The 26,280-nt window shown below is 35.4% G+C and overlaps 1 protein-coding gene across 6 annotated transcripts in view; it reads left to right on the forward strand.

Moving 5' to 3' along the window:
* ERC2 (ELKS/RAB6-interacting/CAST family member 2) overlaps positions 1-26,280 on the forward strand; it is a 406,984-nt gene that overhangs the window by 280,674 nt on the left and 100,030 nt on the right. For 3 of the 6 annotated variants that reach the window (XR_015275160.1, XR_015275161.1, XM_086846817.1), the window contains 2 exons: positions 4,984-5,115; positions 18,578-18,643. Coding sequence is in view for 1 of the 6 variants with exons in the window: in XM_086846817.1 (XP_086702943.1) it covers positions 4,984-5,115; positions 18,578-18,604 (159 nt within the window). In the remaining 5 variants the exon portion in view is untranslated. The remainder of the gene's footprint in view (positions 1-4,983; positions 5,116-18,577; positions 18,644-26,280) is intronic. The other 3 variants (XR_015275158.1, XR_015275159.1, XR_015275157.1) reach the window with 1 other exon arrangement.

A 26,280-nucleotide genomic window follows, 5' to 3' on the forward strand; every position in this document is an offset into this window, starting at 1 on the left:
TTTAATGAACTGTAACTTGCCAAATAACAAATCCACTGTAAGTTGTATTCCATGGCAAGGGAAGTTACTAACTTCTGAGTTGTGCAGCAGTAGACATGGTAAGAAATTCTTCCCTTCTCTGCAGACAACAACATTTTTCATATTGTTCTAATGTGAAAACCGATTTTATTTGGAGAAACTAAGGCCAGAGCTGGCTTAATTAGCAAATATTTTGTTAACCCTCTGTTAATGCAACTCAGGCCTGAAACACTGGATTTATACAGGGAAACCCGTTGCAGTTGCACATTCTTTCATTAAATCTAGGTTCATTCCAATTAGTTCATACAGCTTCTGGATAAACTTGGTGAACTCTGTAGTCTGAAGAATGCAATTTTTTTCGGTTTTCTAAAATAATCTCAGGAGAAAAACAACTCAGATAAAATCACTTATTACTAAAAATCATGAAGACTAGAACTAAACACCGTCCACATGAAGTTTTCAGAGTTTTTTTGTGGGAATATTAGAATACTAATTTTCAAACAGTGAGATTGCAAGAAAAGTTTCTGTGTCATTGAGGACAACAAGAGGCACAATCAAACCTAGAATGTGGGTCCCTAGACTTTAAATTTTGTGCTTTAAGAATTAGACCCTGTACTATCCCTGTACTGGATAGCTCCAGTACAGCTTGCAGGCCTTATATCTGCCACCTTCTCATATAGGAAAAAAAATCCTACCCTATTGGAAGTGAATATTCTAGAAATATTTCAAATTCCATTAAATGAAGAGAGACTGAGCAGAAAATCCAAAGGAAAGTAATAGCTCTTAAATTGTATTACAGCTATATCCCAGAGCAACAAATCTTACTATTTTTCCTCATTTGAACCTCATTCATGAGAGTTTCATTGTTAACTTGATCCAGATGACAGATGAAAGCATAGTTCTCTATTGCCACCTTGCTAAAATATTTTGTAAAAGACAGTTTTAATATTACAGTTTTACAGTTACAGATTGCTGTTAAGCTATTTAGTCTGTTACCAGTCAATCAAAGACTTTCATTTCACTTTGGTATATCCTTCCTTAAACTCAAAAGACTTTTGGGAGGACGAGAAATATCTGTCAGTTTTCTTACAGTGCTAGGTCATAAATTCTTTGGTAAGTGGGCTAAAAATTCAGTTACACATACCATTCATGACCTTGACAGCTTAGCAAATAGTGATACTGAATGATCAAAGACAATTGTTTCAAGCCCTAAGGGTTAATATACCTGTGCAGGTAGATCTAAGCTGATTATAATTCCTCAATCATTCCTTCATTTCAAAATGGAGGCAGTATTTTTTGAATGTAGTTGATAAATAAAGAGCAAAAAAATCTGAGGCCATTGCTTAGGCTAGAACTAATAAGGCCATACATGATCTTTAGGAGACAGAGTTAATTAATTGTTGTATTTTACAAGTTAACATGTTCTTGTTTTCTAGAATATATCAAAATTAAAATCTGTTTCTTCTCAGGTGTGGGTCTGTTTTTCTCTAGACATTTTCAAGAACTGTTGGCATGACAGGTTTTTTGTCAGAACTTTGGCTATGTAAATGTTGTGAAACCCCATTTTCAAGTTCGAGAGGAGAATGTGAATAAAAGTTCACCCTGTGAACTGTTTCATAACTGTTCATAACTGTTTCAGATAAGGTGTGACCTGTGCACAGTAGCCAGTGGTGCACATTAGATATTACTTTGAATTCATGAGTGATCACCACTCTAATTTTCATTAATTGCATATTTCAAGATTCAATTTCTTGATCATCCAGAAAAGTCATATTGAGTAATGTGCTGTGCTTTCTAAGGAATGTAAGAAAAGGTCTTGTGAGTCCTTGAATAGGAACTTTTTAGGCATGCTGAAGATGTTGCAGGAAGTGATGGCATTGCCAGGTCGCTGTGTTATTTTCCCCTCTCAGGCAGCACTGAAGCAGTCCCTGAATGAGTTGATCTGGCAGCCAGACCATGAGGATTTTCCTCTGACTGGTAAACCAGTGTCCCACATGTACACACCTTTCTGTATGTGCCTCTATGTAGGTGTAGGGGTGTGAAGCCCTGGGGTCCTGAACAAATTCCAATGTGGTTAATTAATTCCTTCCTCAAATAAAAATATAGTTGGCATTTCAAAGCCTGCTAAACATCTAAAGCTAGCAAAGGGAGCAAACAGAAGTAATGATACAGATTTTTGTTTAGAAGGAAGTGAAAAGAATTTTATTGTTCCTCAGGACAGCTTTACTTTTGTTCTCCTCCAGAAATCCTCCTGCTTTTCCTCTTCAAAAGTCTTGCTTTTAAATGTTTGACATCATAAGGTGTTTGTACTGGTTAAATCAAAGCTAAGCATACCTAGAAAATACAGTTCAGTGTGGAAGTGTAGCACTAGCAGTAGCTAAAGCAAAGACAAACAATGTCAAAATTATATTTGCTATCATTTGAAGAGCTAACGAATAAAAATAAAAAGCTTTTAATATTTTGCTAGATAAATTGCATAATTTTAAGAATTAATGACAGTTACAAGTCATGTTGAAGTTTAGATGGTTTGATGGTTACTTGAGTGGAAAAGTAATTCTCTTTTCATATTTCTTGTATATTTTGCTCTCAGAACAGTCACACTAAAGGAAGGCTACTAGAGCATTAACATTTCTTTGTGCACTTTTTACTGCAATCTGGCATGCAAAAGGAAGAAACATTAGAAGTAGTTTATTTATATTTCAGCACCAAATTAGAAAGATGACATCATTCATTTACAGTTCTTATCCCATGACACGCCTAATCCCCAACACCTCATTACAGAGGACACTTATAGGATTGCATATATCATCTTGTTTAACTTTTGCATTCTTTATGGAATACAGTTGAAAGGTAGGAAATTTAAGGCTGTTCATTGATAAGAAAATAAACTAATAAAATTTTAGGAGCTTCCCCAAAGAGGCAGGGTATGACAGTGTTTATAGTAAGAGGCTGATTATTTGTCTATTAATTCTCCATCTTTTCTACTCTTTTGTTCGAAGGGCCTTCCTCTTTGAATCTAAAGACAAACAGACAACTATGATGATCCAGATTGAGATGATCTTTTTAGCAAAATTGGTAGAAAATCACAACTGAAATTAATACAGCTGTTTACTTCCATCTTTGTATTTGGGAGGGAGAAAATGAAATATCTACAACTGTGCAGATTCTTCTCTATAACATACTGAGAAAATCCTCTTCCAGTGCTATGGAGATGCTCAGAAAGTCTGACAGTGCACATCTGACCTGAGATTTTCCCTCTATCTTTTTGTTATGGATGCCTTGAGGGTTTGGTTGGAGTAGTTGGTTCTTTTTACTTGAACTGAGTACAGCTCCCCTCCTGTAAAGCAGTTTTCTATGATCCTGTCTTGAACATCATATGAAGTGCTTGAGAAACATTGTGACAACTGAAAAAAAATTCATTGCTGAAAAGGCACATCAGGATTTCCTAGGATTCTGTGGCTGTTTTCCTTGCATTAGGCTTTATTAAAGTTGAAATGTTATGTAGTGCAAATATTTAGTTTGCTTGGTTTTTTTTAATTCCTTTTTCAACTTCAGCAAAACACATTAAAGCTGGGGAATTTAATAGCAATCTCAGAGTTTTAAATTTTTAATTAAAATATACTTGCCAGTGAAATTTTTCAGAGACTTTGATATAAGATTGTTGTCAAAGGAAAACCAAATTACAGCAGCCTCTCAAAGTAAGGTCAGTAAATTTACCATGTACTAGCTATGGGACATGCGTTATCTCATGGGCACTTTGCATTGGAAGGCAGTTAAACCAGTGAATATGGGAACATACTGAACAAATGACTTGTGTTCAAATTCGTCTGCTTATGTTGCTCCTTTGGAACCCATTAATCTGGGCAAAGTCCTGGGGGATGTGTTTAGCTCCCATCCTCACTGGGGTTAACCGTGGATCCTGCTGCCTTGGAGCATGACATCGAGTGTCTTTCCTTCAGTCATCTATGTGGTATTAATTGCATATTCCTCTAACTGATTATTTTAATTTTGGAAGAGATCTTTGGGAGTTGAAAGCATTTTTTTCTGGGTTTTGTTAGTGCAAAATTTATTAGAACTTGATTGCTGTTTGACAGGTTTGCCTCAGGGAGTCTTCAGTCCTGGTACCACAAAAAAAATAATGACTGTATCCATTGGTATCAGACTATTGGTAGTAAGATATTTTTGGTGTTATGAGCAAGGTTTGAATTATTCCAGTGTATGTATTTCATGGTATGGAATAATTGTAACAGTGATAAAGAGCAGCAATGTATCTTGTTGTCCCATGGTGACATAGATTTTATTATCAGTACACTGCTGTAGCTGAAGTGTTGATCTCTTTTTCAAGATCTATATCGTAGACGTACATCCATTCAGTAATGTGTCAAGTTCCATAATCACTTATTTCTCTAAGTGCCTGTGTCTCTATCACTTAGTTTTCAGATTCATTTTACTTATTGTTTAGCAGGGTGATGCTGGTGTATAATTAAAATTAATTACCCAAAATAGAATTTTTAGAACAACTACTCATGATTGTTGCTGACATGCCTTGGTAGCTAACTGTAAATATTTGAAGTACACTTAATATACCTTTCAGTGAGATTTAAGTTAATTTGTAATACATGTTAGACTGGAAAAAATAGGAAACAGCTCTAAAATAATATATTTGAAAAGCTGAATATCTTTTGCCCTTCAAACACATCATCCATCATCATTTAGTTTTCTGACTTCTTCATGCCATTCTCTGGATGTGAAAGCTGAAACAGAGGATGTGTTCACATACTTTATTTTTCTATTTTTCTTTCCTTTTTTTTTGTGAGCCAGCAGTCTGGATTTCTATCCTTGGATCCCTCAGCTCAAAAAAAACTCCTAAAAAACCCTAGGGCCAAGATCTTCCTAAAACACTGTCAGAATAATCCATTCCAACGTATAATAAAATTTACGTGTCTTACTTTACATCCTAAACAGACCCAAAACAGAATGAAGCTGATGGCAGATAACTATGATGATGACCATCACCACTACCACCACCATCACCACCACCACCACCATCGATCTCCTGGGAGGACACAACACAACCACAGACCCTCTCCAGACCAGGTTGGTCACCTCTTTTTCACCCACAGTTTTATAACTTCTTTATTTTACTATTTCAGAATAAAATAAATTTTCAAAAGAACTAAACAGTAATGATGCATTGTTTGAATTGAAACTAATAGCTCTGGTATTTATTTCCACTCTGAAAAAGTTTAAAATTTTGGCTTTTTGTCTGATGCCTTATTTTTCTGGAGTAGAAAACAGTCTGTAGAAACAAGAAACTCATTTTCAGATGAAGGAGCCTGAGAAAAAATTTAACATTGTTTTTATATGAAAAAATCATTTTTTGATACTAAAATAGGTCATAATGTCTGGGTAGAAATAAAAGGGGAAAAACAGGGATGAAAATACAATGGGGATGTATGATAGACTGCTTAGTTGGGAGAAAGAAGATAAAAGGCAAATTACACTTTTTTACAGAATGACCAATGGAATTATGTTAGAGTCAGGAACAGGTAAGAATGAGAAAACATGATTTCTTGGATACTAATACAAAGAAAAAAATCCAAAATCACAAACCACAAACCTGAACAACATAACACATAATCCTTTGAATTCTTGGAATGTGTTAAGAACAATTTTTCCTGTCAGAAAGAGGAGAAGGGAATTAAGGACTTGCTGTCTTGGTTTGGTTCTGTTTCTGATTAACAGAGATAAGTTGGCTCAGTTTATAAAAGAAGGAAAAATTGTATGGAAATATCTGTAAAATAAAAAAGATTTTGGCTTAATGCAAGGAATGGAATGAAAAAAACCCTAGAAGGAAGGCAAGAGATGTGAAAAAGCAGGTAATAACCACCACAGTGTTACTGAAACCCAGACACTGTTTTCAACTAATTTAAGAAACCTGAACCTGTGAATAAAATTTGAGGCACAAGGCAATGTAATATGGTCAAGTGCTTTTCAATGCATGGTAACAGCTTCTTCAGGGAAGAGAATGGATAAGAAGCATAAGGAAAATCAGTATGAAAACATTCAAGAACATTGAGGCGTTATATGAATGGTGGAAATAAGTGCATGATTAAATATAGAGCACATAAAATAGTAGCTATTTTACTAGTATTTACTAGCACTTGTACTCTCTGCTTTTTTCCTAGATGATAGTTTTGGGACATTCTCTAAAAAAGAATTCAGGTTTAGCATACCCATCCTATATTTAGTCTGCTTTAATTTGCCAAGGAAAATTATGTCAAGCAAATCTAATTTTCTTTGATAGGGTAACGGGTTTTGTGGTTAAAGCAGAAAGTGGTAGCTTTTAATTCATCAGACCTTTAACACTGTTCCACTGGATATTTGTAATATGCAAATAAATACATAATTTTGTAATGCAATGAATAACTAATGTAAAATGGATTGCAATAATTAAAGCTTTAATTAAAAATGGTATTTTTAAATTTAAACAATTATGAGATTGCCATGAGATGGGTGTACAACCAATGGACAAATTTTCCATTGCTCATTTTCAAACTGGAGGGCTGGTTACAGGTGGGTTCCAAAGAGATCTGTCCTTTATCTGATGCTGTGGAGTATTTTTTTAGAGATTATTTCCATAGTGAAATAGAAATGCCGCTAATATTGTTGATCATGAATCAAGCTGTAAGAAGCTCCAAGAACAGTAGGAACTGTCAAACTGCTCAATAAGCTGCTCCAGTCTTGATAAACTGGAGAGAGTCTAGAATAAGTAATTTGAAATTCGGCAAAGACAAGTCTGCTTACAGGGGAGAAGTCACATGTGCTGATGAGGTAATAGCATGGGAAAAGGAATCTAAATTGCTCAGTGGAATACCATTGCAATGAAGCTGGATCTAATTCTGGGATAGATATCTGGAGAAGAAGAAGGAAGCAATTATTCTGTTCCTTTGAGCACTGGTGAGAGCTCATCTGAAAAGCTGTTTACAGTTTTGATCTCCATGCTTTAGGAAACATAGACAGAGTAGAAAGGGACTAAAGGAGAGCAACAAGAATGATAGAAGTTTTAGAGAACATGACCTGTGGGGAAGGCTTAAAGAACATGGTTTGTTTAGTCTAGAAAGTACCAAAGGGAGACATAAGTCTTCTAATACATAAAATGTTGTTGTAAAGAAGACAATGATCAATTGTATACCAGTACCCAATGGAGAAAGGGTAGGAGCAGTAAATTTAATTTTGCCAAGAATAACTAGGTTAGTTGTTAAGAAGAAGACTTTTTCACAATGAGCCTAATGAATCTGTAAGTGGAAACAAAATGTGGACATTCTTTCATATGCATGTAATGGAAGGTCCTTTCTTGGAGGTTTCTTAAGAACAGGTTAAATGAATACAGCTTTATTTCATCTTGTGCTGGACTCAGAATAGGTGTTCCCCTGAAGTGCTGTCATCCCAAAATTTCCACAGACTCTGTGATCAATTAGCCCAGATTACTTGTAAAGGAAGCAAATAGGAGATTCATAGCAAAATCCTTGCTAAAATAATCTTTGAGAACAGCACAGTCAAGGGTAATCATGAGTAAACTCTAGGCATTGTTTTATCTTACATTTTTTAATAATGGGTTTTATTTTTTTTCTTTACTTTTTGTGTTGTTATTTACCCCTCTTTACAACATTCGTTTGTGCAGCAGTTTGACTGCTGTGTGCTATGGAGTCCTGCATTTCCCATTCAGTATTACACACAGATTCTAGATATGTGACTACAATACAACGTGTGGTTTAAAAGCCCAGAATAAACTGGGAAAATAATAAACCTACAAATCATCAGAGGGCATTTTTAGTTTCGAAGATGAAGAAGTTGTGCATATTGTAGCATAAATACCATTTAATTTGCTGAATGCTAAGGAGGGAGTTTTCTCCCAACTTCCTGAGTGGCAGAGACAGTTGAACAGTGTGAATTTAAAACATTCCTCTTTTCTACAGCTAATGTAGATAATATAGATAATACTGGATTTTGTAACCTACATGCTACATTAATATAGAGAAATGCATGCTATTATATGTCCACAAAAGAATGTACATGGGCACTGGAATACATGTTTGTAACAAAGAATAAGACATTTCTGTACCCTTTGTAAAGAGAAAGGTGTGCCAGCATGTTCTTGGAAGACCTTGAAGACACACATCCTGTTTGAAATAGGTGTAATTTTTATGAGAAACTTTCCTGTTCAGGTATTGACATTTTTTTATATGATGTTTTTGTTATAAAGCTTACTTGATTTCCCATCCTGCCATAACTGTGGACTTAGTGAAGGATAGGATCTATTGAAGGAACTGGTTGATCACCTTTTTTCAGATGCAATGTTTAGGTCTGGCTGCTGCTAGGGAACAAATTTCCAGCCACTTTTTGCCTCGATTCCCTCTTTTTTTTTTTTTTTTTTTTTTTTTTTTTCTCTCTAGGGAGAGGCATAAATGGGTGACCTTTTTTTGCTATCCTTGTGTAGACCTAACTCTGGTCAAGTTGTAAGGGAACTTCATAAACAGTAGGAAGGTTCTAACTCTCATCTGCCCATATACATGTTCTTGTAACAGTTGGTCATGGTGTGATCCCCGGTTATGTTGGTGCATCTGATTTTATTTGACATAAATAAATTTCTGGGGATTGAGTGCTGCTATGTCAATAACATATATATTAACCATTTTTTACTAGTCTTTAAAAAAACAGGAAAAAAGGATAATTTTGTAGTTTTGCACAAAAAACTTAAATTTATTCTCTTCAGTTTTGGCTTGAGAGTTGGCAATCTTTCTTAATTTCCACCTGGAAACATTTTGGCAGTCAGTGTGTATCCTGAAGTGGGGGTGTAATACTCCTAGAGTGAAAAAAAGCTTAATAAGCATTTTGCTCTAGCTTCAGTTTCCAAGGAGTTGTAGTATGTAGCCACTTGTAGAGTGCATTGCAGTAATCTAATCTGGATTGTTGCATCCAAGAGCTATCAGGAACAGAAAAACCCCATGGCTAAATAAATTTGGATTTCCAGATTTAGCAGCTATCTTGCCCCACAGCTTAGACTTTCTCCTAAACCCTACTGTTCAGCTCCCTGCCTCTTGTATTTCTCACCTCTACATCATTGCTGGTTTTCCTTAAAACCTTTTTGTCTTGGCCTCAGTTGCCTCAGTTGAATCCTTTCAGTTTGGAAACAGGCTGTGAGTTACCAGCCAACAGAGAATTCTGCCCTGCTAACCACAGTTCTGGTCAATTTGTGACATCTCGTTCCCTTTGGTTTTCTCATCTCAGGAGCCTCTCAGTCCCTCCCTGTTTGTTTCCTGCTCTGAGTTTGAGGCTCAGTCACCCATATTCACTCACTGCTCATTTTTGTGGGCATTTTCACTCCCTGCTGAATGTCCTTACAGTCCTCAAGTTACCGGCATGTATGACCAATCTCTAACCCCAGGATGGTCTCCACACAATGAAGAGCAATCTTTGGTCATTACCCAGGACTTCAACTTCATGAGAATATTGAGGAGTGGTTGAAGGTCCTAAGTTCAAGATTCTGCTTACGGACTACTTAGTAAAAAACTGTAATTGATTATTAAATTAAAAGTGGTATCTCTACAAAAAAAAAGAAGTGCAGGTAATCTGACAAGTGTATGTCTCAGATACACTCAGATACTTAAATTATTGTGGTGGCATTCTTAATAGGAAATCAGGCTATTTGAGAGGTCATAGGGAAGAACTTGATTTTGCGTTAACACAGTATAAGACTAGAGGTATAATGTCTGAAGTATTTTCATACTTTAGATTTTATTGCCAGCCCTGATGATTATAACACCTATCAAATCCTCTTACTTCCCATAGCACTGGAGATTTTTAAAGAAATAAAATTTACAGTGTTCTTAATCTCCTAAGTTTCCTGAATACCTGAGCTGTAGTAGATTCAAAGCTGAATGCTTTACTCTGTGGTCACCAGGGCTACAAATATATTTTAATTTTGTTTTTTGAGAGATTATGTGCTCATAGAAAAGAATCTGATTTTAAGAAAAATGTGAATATCATAGGGTGTGCTTTAGGAACTGGCTGCTTTCCAAAAAGTTGGCCCTATTCTTTGAAGCTGTAATTGAGGATGGAATGTCACATGGTGCCTAAGCATGTAAAAAGATGTCCTTTTACATCTTTTAATCCTGTCTGGCTACATAGAGATTTTTTTTTCCTACTTAAAACATTTTTGATGGCCCTTCTACAAGATTTAGTGTTTAGAAGTAATTTGTTACAAACTCACCAACATGTTTTCTGTTCCTCTGAGATCTCAGCAAGGAGGCCTAAAAGGTAGTTCAAGGTTTCTGAACTATCCTCTTATCTAAAGGAAAAGTCCTTCTTATCAGGACAGCGATGGGGCAGGGTGTATCTCTGAAGCTTCCCTTCCCACCACTCTCCAGTCACAAAGCCAACTGTTCCAGAACGAGCCTGTAGCTGTCTTACTATTAAATGTGCCTCAGTTTAAACAGGCTTTTTAAAAGTATGCTGGTAGACTCCAGCGTTTGAGAAAAAAAGTCACAGGCAGTGATGCCTGAAACTCGACAACAAACTGACTCTCGCCAAGTAGGTGTATGCCACTAAAAATGAACTTTTTGAAGAAGACCATGTGCTCTGAAAAAAAAGTGTTTATTGATTTGTAAAGTGGTGACTGGTCTTGGCAACAGGTCTTTATTCATCAGCTGGAACTGCTAAATATCCTTGGAGCTGCTGAAAGATGATATGTGACAAACTCTGAACAGGTCAGATGGGATCCTGTTTGAGGTGGATGACTTGGAAATCAGAACCGCAGGACAGACAAACAACGATTATTATTTTAGTGTCTGGATCCTGATCTACAAATCACTGTATTGATCCATATGTAATTTTAGGGGAAGGGAGAGCATGCTACTTTGTGTATTTTGGCAGTCCTGGTTGTTAGCATAATGCCTTATGTTCTGTGGCCACCCTGGAAAATTGCCAACCTCAAACTCCTGAACAGGCGTCAGGAATATCGAAACAGATTTTTTCCTTAAAAAAAAGAACCAACAGAAAACCCCACAACAAAAACTAAAAGCCATTAAAACACGACCCAAAATGGATTATTTTTGCTAATGCAAATAACCATGGTGATTTGAAAAGCATAAAATTCTTCAAATTTCTTTAGCCTGTGAGTAGAAAGTTCAGTCAGACCAGAAGCTTAGTACCTGAAAAATTAAATATTTTGTTTGGGAGTTTTCTGCATCATTTAAATTTGACTTTTAGTTGTTCAAGAAAAAAAGAAGAAAAAAGAAAAGAAGGAGAAAACCAATGAAATAGTCCTACATAAAAAGAGTGATATGATATAGCTGCCTAATGCACTAGACTGGAATTACTGCCTTCCTCCCTGACCCAGATTTTATTTAATATTCTGTGTGTTTCTTTATCCTGTATGTTTATACATTGTTTTTGGGCAGGTGTGAGCTTGTTCTCGTCTGTTCCCCGAGTGGATGTGAACTTGTTCTGCTGGTGCCTCAAGCTGCAGGGCAGCACGCAGTTACATTAGCACCGAGCTGAGCCTGCACTAAGCTCATTGCAGTCACATGGATTTATTTAATTTAGGAATTTGGGCAGGGCAAGGTTTGCTTGTCAGTACATTCAGTATAAACAATCCCAGACATATGCACTGTAAATAACTAGTATTGTGCTGAATTAGTGTTTTGAGAATTCAGAAGTGCGGTGCAAATTATTCATATAAATGCATTCAAATTTCATATCTTTCCTCTAATTTCTCGTCTTTGCTACACATATTATTCTTCTGGAACAAAGAACTTGTGATTCATATCACACATTGTTCAGACTTGTTGAACTGAATGCAATAAAATCCTATTTGTATCATGGTCACCTTTAAAACGCCAGTGTTCCAATTAAGTTATATGCAGTTACCATAGCTGTATTGTTTATTATAAACAGCTGCTGAATGGCAAATACTTCTCTTCTAATGAGGAAGTAATTTCTGTCTAAGCAATTCCCAAAACTCAGTGAGTATTATCATGTGCTTATTCCAGTAGATAAAGAAAATTTTGCCTGCCTCTGACATCTGTCTAGGTATTTTTGTCTACTTTATCCTAACAAGAAAACTGAAATAGCTTTCCATAGAGGCTTGCCCACATTTTGAGATTTTGGCTTCAAACCTAAGGGTCATTGTGAGTTGCATTGTACTTGTGATGGAAGAAAAGAAAGAGCCTTGAAATTTGGAAGAGTCTCTTGGAATTTGAATTTATCTTTCAGGAATACTCTGGTTCTTAATTTTTATTTGCTGCCATTTTGCAGTTACAAACATTGTGAGCTATTCAAGATTTCTCACTTGAAAGTAAAAGCCAATAGAAATTTGGAATATTTGTTAATGCTTTTGTTATTTCTGTCTCTTAATTGAAATTGTATTGTAGCCAGATTACTTTTCAGACATCTTTAAATGATATTAAATTTTTAATTTACAAAAAGACATGCTAAACTGGAGTTGTATTAAGAACAATAAATAAGAAATAGGTTTTGCTGTCTTTGATACTCCAGGAGATGGATTTTGCACATTGAAAAGTTATACCTCTCCTTTGCTTACAGAAATGAATTTATTTTATATTTTGAGGTTTAATGAATGTGATATAAATGTACACACACTGAGCAGTGTGTATATTTATATATATCTATATTTATATGTTAGCTTTCCAGTCTTTTCCACATATGGAAGAATTTTTTGAGATCTTGTTTAGCAATAGAAATCTCTCCCCTTCATTTCCCCTGAATGTGTGTGTTATAATATACAACACTTATATAGAGGTTTACATTTATCTTGTATTTCTTAGCAGAAAAATTATCTGCCACCATCATAGTCTAAAACAGGTCTTAAGACCAACTGAGAGAGCCAAAAATGCATTTCTGGGAGACAGTAACTTGATAACAAAAGTTGCATATCTGGCACTGCTTACTTAAGTGAGATAACATGTCACAGGCTTTCACTACAAAGAGGACCATAAATTTTTGCATTGCAAATCTGATTTCACGGACCACTTCTTGTAAGAAGCATTGAGTTTCCGCTTCATCTAATGATAAAACTTTAGAATGCATGAGTATCTGGTGAAACATCTTACTCATGTTAACACTAGTCTGGGTGCTGTAAAGTAAATGGTCAGAAACAACATTTTGCTTTCCCCCATGGATGTATTTGTGATTGATTTTAACCCAACTATATACAAATAGAACAAATGGTGAGATGGGATTTAAAGCCATTTTCATAATTGGGTGATGCATGGTCACTTGTGACCCCTTCTGTTATGGATAACTGTGAAAATAGACCTCTGACATAAATACATATTGCTGAAGCAATTTTTAAGATTTATTCAGCTTTTTGAATATACAAATGAAACATAAAATAAAGACCTTTTAAAGCTGTATGCCCCAAACACTTAAATGAATCCACTGTTAGTCTTTCCACTTTTTAGCTACAGGCACAGTTCTTCAAATCATTCATGCACAAAACTCTTCTGTAGTCAGTTGTTCTGTGCATGGAGAGTTTGTGTGATTAGTCCTCAGCTATGTTTGCCCCTAGAAACTGAGCAGCAGATAAAAGTCTCTTTAAGCTCTGAAATATTCTGATTTTTAGACAAAATTCCTGATTTGAAAGAAATGCCGTTGCTTAGCAGGTAGATTTCTTTGTAAAAAGGGGAAATTAATATTTGTTAATGTAAGTATTGCTGTAAGTAGGACAATTTCACAGTTCAGAGCCAGCAGTTACACATTTAATGACCCATTAGTAGCCGTAGATAATAAGGAGAGCAGCATAAATCAGTCATCAGAAAGTTAGTTGCAGAGATGAGCAGGTTATTGCTAGATTTATTTAACCCAAGTTAAGACATTAATTCTTAGCATGTAGCACATGAAAGAGAAATGTGATGAGCCTTGTCAGGAAGGGTCTCCTATTGTGGGAAGAGAGCCAGAAAAGCTTAACTCATTGAGTTTTTAATGTTGCCTGTACTGGGAAAACTACAAGGAGATCAGGACTTTTTTCTCTTTTTTTCTTTTTTTTTTTGGTTTTTTTTGGTTTTTTTTTTTTGTTTTGGTTTTTTTTTTGTTTTTTTTAAGAATAGATTTTATAAAGATACTTGCATGCCACAGGAGTGCAGGGGATTGTGCTGTAACCAAATTTTATACACAAAAATATATTGTATATATAATATATAAAATATCTATTTATATACAAATTTATTATTTCATGAGGTGGCCACGTAGTAATGCAGACTTTTGCACCTACATTAGGGTTTTAGTTCTGATCAAGAATACAGATTTGAATCAAATTATTCTGGCCATTGATGCTTCTTGCATATGGTTCATATCCAGATGTAGTGTTGGATTGGGCAACCCAAGTCCCTGTTTAATTCAATTTAAATGAGAGATATATTCCAGGAGGTCCTCCAACACTGTGAAATCGCAAAAGGCAATTCAGTTTTGGGTGAAAATAATTCAGAATACCCCCTGAGACAGGTGAGGTGACTCTCTGCAGCGTTGTAGTGGCTGTAGATCTGTTGCTGTTGGAACACACCGCTAAATATTACCTCCTGCAGCTATTCCATGTTCACCAGTAATCAAGAATATGCTATATGCAGAATGGCTATGACTGGGCTGATAATTTCTGGCATCTGATTATCAAGATTTTGTAGATAGACCTAATTGTGTAGGTCATGATTAGAGCTCTCCTTTTTTTCTAACCTGGAGTGTAAGGTAGCCCCTGCTATCTGAAGGCCACTGTCTCAAATTTACTGATGACACTGATGAATCACTGATGAGAGAATGAGAGAATTGATGGATGAGAAATATGCCTGCAAGGCTTGCACTGAGATATATTCCAATAACAAAACAGAAAATGTCTCTATACAAGCCTTCTACATCTGCGTGTGGTGTTTTCCAAGCACTATTTTTTAAGTTCCTAATTTTGATTTTTTGAAGCCATATTTGATGTTTTGTGGCAATCTGATCAGAGCAGTAAATCACATTTAGTGACAGCATATACTTGTTTTTAAGACAGTAGAAAATTATGGTAAATAGCAGCACAAAAATAATAATAATAAAAAGAACTAGAAAAACGGTGAAATAGAATCAATGATTTGTAAAAGGCCTTAGTAATATTTAAGACTATTCTACTTTAGTATAAATACAGGTCCAAATTAGATACAGAGATGTCTGTCCTAAAAATTCAAGGCATTCAATATTTTAAAAATTTGTAACTGGTTGATAATTTTATAACAACTGTTTATACTAATTTCTCAAGTCAAATGGTATCTCTCAAGTTTTGGGTTTTTTCCTGTTTTGCTTGTCAGTAACTGAGATTTTGCTTTGCAGTTTTTGTCATTGAATTGCTGTTCTTGACCTTATAAACCAATGAAAGCTCCAAGTTTAAAAATCAGTTAATGTACACAAACATTAATGAAAAATTGCTTGATTGTAGTTTATTGTTTGAAAGAGCCATAGATTAATGATTCTGTAGGATACACATTGATATGAAAAAACTAAGCATACTTCTGGAATCCTCTGTTCCAATATTAATAAATGATAAGGCATAACTGCTTCTTTTGTTTTGCTTCACTGTGTGTCAAGAATGCAAAATTAAGTAGTGAATTTCATTTGTCTCTGAACTTTGATGAAGAATTCTGTATTCCCTCCATTATCTGTTTGCACTGAGGCAACAAACCTTAGCTTCTTGATACAATATTTTCATGGAACCTATCAAAAATACAGTCCTGATTCTTATGTGATTTTTATCCAGTGCAGGAGCCACTCCTGGTCAGGCCCATAAACCTCTACTTGTTTCTACCTGTACAGAAAAATTTGTAACTGGAAGTTAGGATTTATACCAGTTGAGACTGGTTTTGAGATTGCTCTTAGTATTTAAAATTCAAAATACAGTGATATTATTGTTTGGGGTTTTTTGGGGTTTTTTTAAATTATTTTTATTCAATTTTTTGCCAAAACAGAACACTGTGCTTAATTTTATGAAATTGCTAATAAAAAATTGGAAAATACATAATAAACTTTTTGTGTACAGGATAAGATGGATCATGGCATGCACATTCTCTTTGAAACAGATGTGAAGAAAAAAATGATGGAAGAGGATTTTTATTAATTGTAGCTGTTGAAGGTTAAGTGGACCATGGTCATAATTGGGGCTACTCAATAATTTCTTCATCAAATCTATAATTTTTAAAAAATAGTTTGAATATAATTAACCATATCTTTTAGAAAGTGTCTAAGACTTGATAGGAAATCTTCAAATCATCTTGAAAGTATGAGTTAATGAAAAATATGCCCTGTATTTGCAGTGTTACTACATCCTCAAAATCTCTATCTAGATTTTTTTTACTAGAGGTAAGATCTGTCGCCTTTTGTCTATGTTAGTAATAATGGCCAGAAAATCTTTTAATGTTTTCTAAGGAATCATTTAGGTTGAATCTCATTTCTCACGGCCAAGTTTATTTTTCAATCATTTTCTAGCTGTTTCTTGATCTGGTTACAGTCTTTCAAATATCCACGAGAGTGTGACATGAGCACCAGATGTGTAATTCTCTTAATGGCCTTATGCTACTGTATAGAGATACAGCAAAAGTTCTGAGTTTTCTTTCTCTGCCCACTTTGTCTTGCTAAATCCAACACTCAAACCAAATCCAACATCCAACCATGTTTTCATTTTCACCATGACCTGTAAAGACCTTTTTGATGTCCTTGATTTCAGAAGCAGTTCCCTTTCTTCTAAGCCTCCCTATATGTTTTCCAGTTATGATTTCAGGCATATGTGTATGTGTCTGATAACATCAATTCAAATCTGTTCACTTTTCCAAGAAAACTTTGTCAGGATTTTCTTTCAGATCATGGAAATATGGAACAAGTTTGGGATGAGAAGGATACCTATGGGTCCCCTTCTTCAGCAAACATTCATTCAGTACAGAGCTAATTGTTCTGACACTGTATCATGTGGCACATAATCAAATGCCTTACAGAAATCACAGCATATTATTTCAAAGCACTTACCTTCTCAAAAAGAATCTCTCTGTAATTGGAAAAGATAGAAAGTTATTTTGACAGGACAGGCACTCAATAAAGCCACGTTGATTGACATTAACTGAGCTCCAGCTTTTAATTTACTGCTTTTTATATATCAGGATCAGTGTCAAAATATATTTTTCTTTAATTTCCCATAAAAAATCTTTACATATATTTGACAATATTTGATTTTTCAACTCTTCTAGAATTCTGCCAAAAGAAGATCACACAAATAATTGATGTAAAAATGAACGTCTGCCTGTTTGAAGACTTGCAATGCTCCAAAACAGCAAACCAGCCATGTCTAGTTAGGGGAGGAGTCACTTGGAAACCTGTTGTGTTGTCCATTTAGTTGATTTCTAGCTTTTTTTTAGGCTATCACCAAAGATAAACCTAACTCATTATGTTAGTGAAGTATGATCAAACTACGCAGTGGAAAAGAAATCCTTCATTCTTTCTTCAACCTTTGGCAAAAACTCTTGTCAGCTAGAAAAATCAGTTTAGTTAGCATTTGTGGCCTCCCCAGGAGTGGCTCCTGCAGAATTCAGAGGGAATAAGTTGTGTTTTCAGTGAGGCACACCCAGCTTATTGGAAGTTTTACAGAACCTGTTCCTTTGTTTCAAAAATAATAAAAAAAAAGATATTCAGGCCTTACTCTGCCTTTGCTGTGTGGTGTATTTGTGCAGACCTTGTAACTCAGATGTGTTCCAAGTTAGCTGTAAAAGATTTACCCACATTTCTTCTGTGTTAAATGATAGCTAAGTTTATAGTGGACTGTCAGATTTCTTTACTTAATTCAGCAACATGCAAGACATCTATCTTAACATCTGTTGTTTAATAACAGTTGACATCTGGGAGCTCTTTTTTATTCCAAGAATGGGATAGGAACAGTAGTGATACTGGCAGTGTATATTTTCAGGCTAAAATTCCTGTCCATTTCAATCATAATTAATTACCACTCATTTTATTAAATTTTTAGATTTAATTAAGTGCCAGTGATATGTTACACTAGCTAACTTCCAAGGTTTTGAAATTTTTTAGTTATTCAGCTTTCAATTTTCAGTTTATTTAAAACATTCAGTTTCGTATCTTTTAACAAAATGGAAGACAATATGATTCTTCTTTTGTTTACTTAAAGTTTTGACCTTTTCATTGCTGTCAATGTTGGTTTAAATTGTGTGCAATTAAAAAATAGATAATCTGTTAATATTTAATCTCGTAATCACCTTCCTACACACTGTTTTAACTGGGAGGGAAAAAATTTTGCATCACTGTTGTTGTTTTTTCAGTTGCTATAGATGCAGATTCTTGTATGTGTAACACAAGCTTGTTCAGTTGTGTTCACTGGCTTACATTAAAAAAAAGTCATGTTGTTAACAGCCAAGAAAATTGTATTTTATGTGCAGCAAAGTAACTAACCTTTCTTTCTTTCTTTCATTCCAATGCCAACACCTTCTCTGTGCATCTCCTCATGTCTGGCACCCAGGATGATGAGGAGGGTATATGGGCATAGCCGTTCCTATAAACCAAAGTTCCAGTTTTGTTTTGAGGGGTGAGGAACTCTCTTTTCTCTCTTTTTAATGTTGCAGCCTGTTATATTGTGTTTTACACTGCATGGAGCTATGTGTTATTGACAAGTGTGTGAATGCTGTAAGGATGTTTTCTCATATGCAGTGAAAAATGAGAAACTGTGTCTAATGTTTTAATGGTCTAGTGGTTTCGTTTCTTTCATAACTTATTGTGGTTAAAAGTTTAGGTGGGTACAAAACTTTAAAAGACATCTATTTGTCTCTGTATAAACAATTTTCTTTTTTCCAGTAGATAAGTTCTTTAAACTAGTATTAATTTGCTGTATCATCTCTAAAATCTAAAATACAGTACGAGCACTGTAATATCTTTGTCGAATGTGTATGAAAGTTTGATATTTTAGAAATTTTGCCACAGATTAAGCATGCAGTTTTAGAAGAATAGAATTTATGATATACATGGGAAAACATGAGACTACCTCTTAAGCTAAAATGTTTTAATGAAATTTTAAAACAAGTAGCAGATGTTTAATAAGGGAAGTACAATCTCTCTGTGCAATACATGCTTTTTGACTGAAATATTATCATGGAATAGCATCCATATAATAATTTGCTTGTGATATTCAAGGGTGCAAAGTGCAGTTTATATTGTTTGTCTCTCAAATTATGAGTAAATACTGTATTGTCATGGTGTCTCAGGTGTGGGTTGATGTACAGCCACTTGTTTGGGGCTTGCCTTTGAAGCTGTGGGTAATTTGTAGCTCAGAATCACTGTGGTCTCAGCATTGCTGAGGACACCAGGCTTTGGTGGATTGCTTGTAGAAAATGTTGCTCACTACTTAACAGAACAATTTTATTTACTGCAATAAATAAATTTGGCCTGTTTAGAGGAGCAAAATCTACTCACATAAGCAAAGATTAATGTCTTATTAAAGCTTCCACACATTATATTGCTTTTGGCATTTTACCATTCTACCTCTCACACTCTCTGCTGACTTTTATAACAAGTAGTGTGGCTGAGGGAAATCAAATCTCTCAGACAACTGAATGTATATTGAAACACAACATTAATAAAATTAAATTTGGTGTATATCCATCTTATTTAGAAAAGCTTCTATGTATTTGCTTTGTTACTGCAGACATCTATCAAAAGTTAATTGTGAACATGAAGAAATCAAGAGACCCAATGCAAATGAACATGAGGAATATATTTTATGTTGGAGAAGAAAATAGGATAGAAGCAATTTAAATTTAAAAGTATTTTAACTGCAAGAATGTGGGTTTCTAGGAAAAAATATTCACCTTACTATTTTATGCTTTATATATTTGTCATAATTTATGGATTTACAGTTTAAATTATTTAAACTATGAATGTATTTCCATTGAAATATGGAACATGTTTGTGAACCAAAGCAAAACAAATATTTTTGTCCTTTTAGAGACTCAAAACTACGTTTGATTTGGTTTAAGAAAGGATAAAGTGCATAAAGAATACAATGATTTTGAAAGCTAGCTGACAAGAGACTGAGGGAATATTTATTTAGCATTTATTAGAGCAGTATAAAATAGATTATATGCTTTTGAATTTTACTTGATCTTTAAGAGGATTTTTTCCCTACCAAAAAAAAAAAAAAGTACCTGATATACCAAAACATTTGTTTGATTCCAAGACTAATTGTTATAATTCATTTATGCAATCAAAGCTTTTCCAGAGGTCATGAGGTGAGACTCTGCCTCAGTAAAGATAGCACAGGCTGGTCCTCTAATTATGTTTAAAACACAGTTAAAAATAAGTGAAGTCTCTTTAAACTTCCCCACTTCAGCTCTCAGTTGCTGCATGGGAGTGCCATGAAGTGCTGGTGGAGATGCAGCATGGCAGGATGAGAAGGTGCTGTAAGGTTCCAGGAGCTGGCTCCTCGTTAAGGAACAGGCAAGGTGCTCAGGGAAATCTCACGGGCCAGCCCATTCAGCAGCCAGTGTACCTGCAGTGGTAGAAACAGGATCTCTTCCCCTCTCCTCACCCTTACAGAGGAAAAAAAAGAAAGAAAATCATGAGGTGATGATAAGTTTTAAGAATTAATCCTCTATAGCAATCTGTCACAGGTAACTGAAGCCATGTGACCCTCAGAAAATATGTTTTGTGGCACAGCTGAGGAGTGCAGGTAGAGCACAAGTGCTTGTTTTCCCTTTCCAGTTCCTACCACTGAAGTGCAGCAGAACCTGGAAAAACAGTTTAGACTTTGCCACAAGCTGTCCATGTGTGTGTGAGAGAACTGGGCACAAAACCTGTTTGTACAGAATTTTGTTTGTACAGTACTGCAGACTTGGTTCTGTGTCAGATGTGAGGTAGATGGGATGTTTGAAAAGATGCTGAGGAATGTTTGGACAAATTTATTGTCTGTTACATCCTCAGAACAGGGTTACCTTTGCACGTGAAACAAAGAGACGCTGAAGCCTGTGCCTGGCAGCAGCTGATGTCTAGTGCTTTTTGAAAACAGGATCATAATGCTAGACTGCTAAATTTGGATTAAGGAGCAGCCCATAAAGCCTGTAAATTTAAAATTTGGTCTTAGTGGCACTGTATAGGTGTTCTTCAGAAGGCAACAGTGCCATTCAGTAAAAAACTCCTTCAAAACAGAAATTATCTGCAATGCGTGGAAGAATATTGCTCAGGCAAATATTCACTGTTTACTTGGAGCTATTGGATGTGTTTCATGTGCTTCAGGGAGGAGGAGGAAGAGGAGAAGGCTGTTACAAAACAAATGTGGTGCCTAGATTTGTCTTTGCTGAGATGTGGTGAACAGTTCTCTTTCATGATGCGCTTACTAACAGCAGTACAAAGCACAACAAAATTTGGTCATGTTGCTATATAAGGATATGTTTAAAGACATTAACTGCGAGCTATTGTTCTGCTTTTTGTTTCATTATTTTGAGCTATGACTTTTGTAAATAATTTATTTTTCTTTTTGTTTAGCCTGTTTTGGAAAAAACATGCTAACTTTGAAGTGAGCATCAGTAGCATGCATGGCAAGGGAAAAATAAGGAACATGACAGTTTGCAGTGTTCATTTTAATTTTCTCATTGAGTGTGTGAATACCAGCTCTATGCTTAATTACATAAATGATGTTGCTACATTGACTGGAACCCAAGTACATTTTGGATTTGTGAATTTGTTTTAATGTTTACTTAGTTTTCACTAAACAAAAGGAGGAACCTCCTAAGCAATGTTTGTTTTCCAGACCATGGACAGATTTGTGACTAGTCTTTATTCCTGTTAAAATACTTTTATTCTTAATGAAAGAAATTTATAGCTTTTATTTTTATTGGGACATTTTATATTAGTTAAAAATTTACCTTTCTTTTATTGTTAAGGATTTCATTACTACTGCTAGTACTTTTAGGTATTAACTGCTCACAGCTGAAGACAGAGGGTTTTCATTAAAAGTAGGAATTTGTTTAGCTGTACATATTTGGTTATTTTTATTGATTATATACTGGCAATATGTCAAGCACTTGATGTGAGAGTTAAGGCTGGATGTTGAAACCCTGGGACTATTGATGAAATCACTGTTATTTATTTCAGTACTGGTCAGAGGACCAGAGGAGTTTCTTCCTTTTGATTGTTCTATTCATAGTAGAAAAGCACCTGTGCATATAAAAAAATGTATTCTCAAAAGTATTTGTATGAACTAGATGTTCTTTGACAAGCATTTATCTCATCTTAAACATTGTGTTCATGATGCACCTAATCACCCTCACGTGTAGAAATGAATTATATAAATTCAATAGTTTTTTGTCACTCACTTGTATTTTAGCTGTGTGAGTCAGGCCATTCTGCCTGAACTTTGGCCTCAGCTTTTTCACTGCAGCTGCAGAAGGTGTCCCAAAAACAGAGAAAATGTAGCTGATGAACTAAACTTTGAAGCTTTTGATGTAGTCAGTCTGAAGACAGCAGTCTACCATCATCATCAGTTGTGCTCTTTTATAATCTTCCATAGTAAAAATAAATAACATACCAGAGGAGTTTTAAACACGGTGGAAAGTGAGAAAAGGCTGTATGTGTTTTCACAGCTTTCATCTTTGTTTTGAAATGCTAGAGTTGCTGTAAACTGGAGTAGTTAATTACTGATTTCACACAAGTAATCAAATAATCTAGTTGTTTAAAATCTGAAGCTAAGTTGACATCTTTGAAAAAAAGTAGCAAAAATCTGCTCTAAAGATATGAATTCAGGGATGAATTGCATTGTGTTGGATTTCACTTCTACAAATTATCATGTGAAATTACTATTATTTTGTCTTGAAAACAGTTTTGAAGAGTTATTACTACATATTTAGTGTATGTGAATGTGGGACTGTCTGCAGATCACTCTGATTGGAAGGTCCTGATTTGTTTGGAAGCAAAAGTACCTCCTGACCTAATCAAAAGTCATGTGGCATAAACTTCTGAATGTAAGATTTTACAATTGAACACTAAAAGATGAAAATCCCCAATTTTAAATAAACTAGACTTACATAAATAGTTCTGGGAAGTTTATGAAAAAATGCAAGAGAAAATATTCATCAAAGGATGGAAAAATTATATCTAATTATAATCTTCCAATATCTATTTTTAACATTCTATTAGTTACAACACTATAATGCCACTGTAAAAATAAGAAAAAAAGTAAGAAAACCTCCCTGTGCTGGCCTACTTAACATCAATGAAATACCAGTTGTCATTGCATTTGTCTCTTGGTTTTCTCAAGGAAACCTCTGAGAGGTGCTGACTGCTGTCAGAGATAGATGGCCAGTCCCACCAGCCACAAGCCTGGAGCCAGTTTGGAGTCACATCCACGCTCTCTGTTATGCTTTCTGCTCTTCTGGCACTGGTTTTACAGGGAAGCAGGTTTTCAGATCACACACCTTCAATAATGGAAACTCCTCTTCAGGCAGTGGTGTCTAGAGCTCAGGCTGAACCGAGGGAGGTGTAGGTGCAAAGAAACAAATCAAAGCATTTGGCTGTTCCAGCAGGCATCCTTGCATACTCCTTTCCTTTTTCTGACAGGGTAAAGGCATTGGGCAGGACAGGATTGTCTTGAGTGTGAGCCTCAAATCAGTGGCTGAAACATGATAATTTAGAAATAATTCTGCAACAGAGAGTAAAGACACAGACATCTAAGAAAAATACTGGTTTGTGTGATTTAATTAAGTTCAGTATTTGCATCTTTTTTTTACAATATTAAGCTATTTGTATACTTTTGCTCTAATAGTAAATACTAATGTAATAGATTAGAAATAGCTAAGAAATGCCTGCTAATATTTTTGATTTCATTATACTGTCCTACTCTAATTAGTCATCTGTTTTGACATCAGTATTCTTATCTGTTAAAAAAATCTCTTGGGCTAGTTGCTGATTTCCAGTGGTGATGGAGTGTCCCTGCAATCAGAAATGGCAGAGCTGTGCTGTTTCTGTTTTGATCTTTGCTTTACACACAATTAACCAGTGAAAAACTGTACAGAAACTGTGAAAAACTGTTTTCCAGAAGAGCTGTGACAATTTCACTGGTTCCCTCCTGGAGCTTTTCAGCACATTCTGGCCAGACCACGAGCTCTTCTTCAGCTTGGCTCTGAGTTCTACCAAAGCCAGCCAAGCTAGCTAAACAGTTTATGTACTAGTTTTGCTTTAAACCAGAACTTTTTTACTTAAATGAGCAAGCTACTCACTTGAACAGCACAACTGCAGGGTTTGAAGAGGTCATTGTCTTGAAAGGGTGAGGGATGAGAAGCTGGATTCCTTCCACAGCACACCTGAATGGATGAGGAAATCTGTCCCCAGCCTAAGCTGTGCAGCTGTGCCAGGTGAGGATGTTACTGCCACCCACAATTACCCACTGCTGATATTTTTCTGCTGAGATTGTAACCCCCCAGATCCATCAGAAGAAGAAATCAGTCCCTTGTCAACGCTGAGCCAGGTTAGCATCAGTAGTGATGAGTGCCCATTCCTCAGGACAGCCTGGTTGTCCTTGCCTGCTGTGGATAAGGGAGCAGGAGGAGCAGTGGTAACATCCAGCTGATGGCTGGGGGACAGCAGCCAGTGCCACTGACATCTTCAAGTGGAAAAGCTTCATCCATAAGAGAATTATACCCATAAGTTAAAAAAAAATGACCCTTCCTAAAATCACTTTGTCTTCAAAGGCTGTAACACCACTTTAGGTAATAAGGATATTAAAATAATTTAAATTTATCCAGTGCAGTTTTCTTGGTTAACTAATTAGAATCAGAAACTCTTTGTTTGTTTTGCAGATAGACATATTTCTACCAGATGCAAACATGGAGATCAGTAATAAATTATATTTTCCATGGAGCTATAATTTTGGAGAGTAAATCTGCATCATGTTTTAGAAAAACAAGTTCTTCTAAATCTTTTTTTTTTGGTCGGGATTTTTTAATGGACCTTGCAACAAGCTTTTTCTGAGCCAATTATATTAATAATATGATTAATTTTGTCACACATGGTTCTAGAACCTTGAAATTAGGTGATAAATCTCAAACAAAGCTGGAAGCTTACAAATGGCTACTGTTCCCAATGTGTCTGAGGCCTAAATCTGAGTTTTCTGGGGCCATCAAAGCAGCACAGTCACATTCTTTGTGTTGTGTCTTACATCTGCTGACCTGGCCTGCTTGGGAGCTTTTCATGAGGATTCATTTTAGCTCTAACAACATGGTGAGGGTCGAATGTAAACACCGAGGTAAGTTTTGAATGATTTGGGGATTCTGTTAGCTAGGGTGATTTTGATTATGGCAGTTAGAGGCTTTAGGTCTAACTTTGGTTCTACAGGCTGATAGGAATTTATACCTGAGCAAGTAATAAGAGATTCCATCATTCTGATTGAATTGTGTTCAAGCCTTTTGCATTGAAAGTGCTCTGAGATTGCCTTTATGTTTTTTTTAAGTAATTGAGTATTATATCCGTCTTTACATTAATTGGAGGGCAAAAGAATGATAAAGGTTTTTTGCCTTCAGTATTATACTGCTGAAAGAAGTGTCTTTACCAAGTTTCTAAGGTCTCTTGTGTACCTTGCTCTCTGTTGCAGCGATGATACAAATCTGTAGTTACATTTAATGAAAGCATCCACCCTATTTAACTTACACTCACACTATGTCTGAGATTGACAAAATTGTTGAGAAATTTATGTAGATCCTGCAGCACTCATTTGTAAAATATTTATGAATGATAGGACATTTTTTAAAAAATCTGGTAAAACTGATTGAAATTTGCTAGCTGCTTTTCTTCACCAGATTTATTTACCAAACCACACTCAACTTTTAATCTGTTAAACAGTTCACCTTCTAGGAGATCTTATTCTCCATTTGTGAATTTGCTCAAATTCTAAAGCCAGTAGCAGAAACTTTAATAAGAAACTTGTATTGTTATCGGTTTTATAATTGAAATGAGCTATTTTACAGTTGCTGTGTTGGAAATCTCTTTACCTTGAGGCTTATAATCTATTTCCATTGTGTAATTAGTAAGTGGAAGCATATATAGAACTAGAATGACTCTTCATTTTTAGGAAAACGAATAATCATCAAAAATATCTGCTAGTACTAATAGTTCTTAGAATTGAACCTGCAAAGAAGCCTGCAACTGATTCCAAGTGAGAAAAGCTCAGAGTGTTAATTCCCT

This window comes from Cyanistes caeruleus, chromosome 11 (assembly GCF_971803275.1).
Source record: "Cyanistes caeruleus chromosome 11, bCyaCae1.hap1.1, whole genome shotgun sequence".
Classification (NCBI taxonomy): domain Eukaryota; kingdom Metazoa; phylum Chordata; class Aves; order Passeriformes; family Paridae; genus Cyanistes; species Cyanistes caeruleus.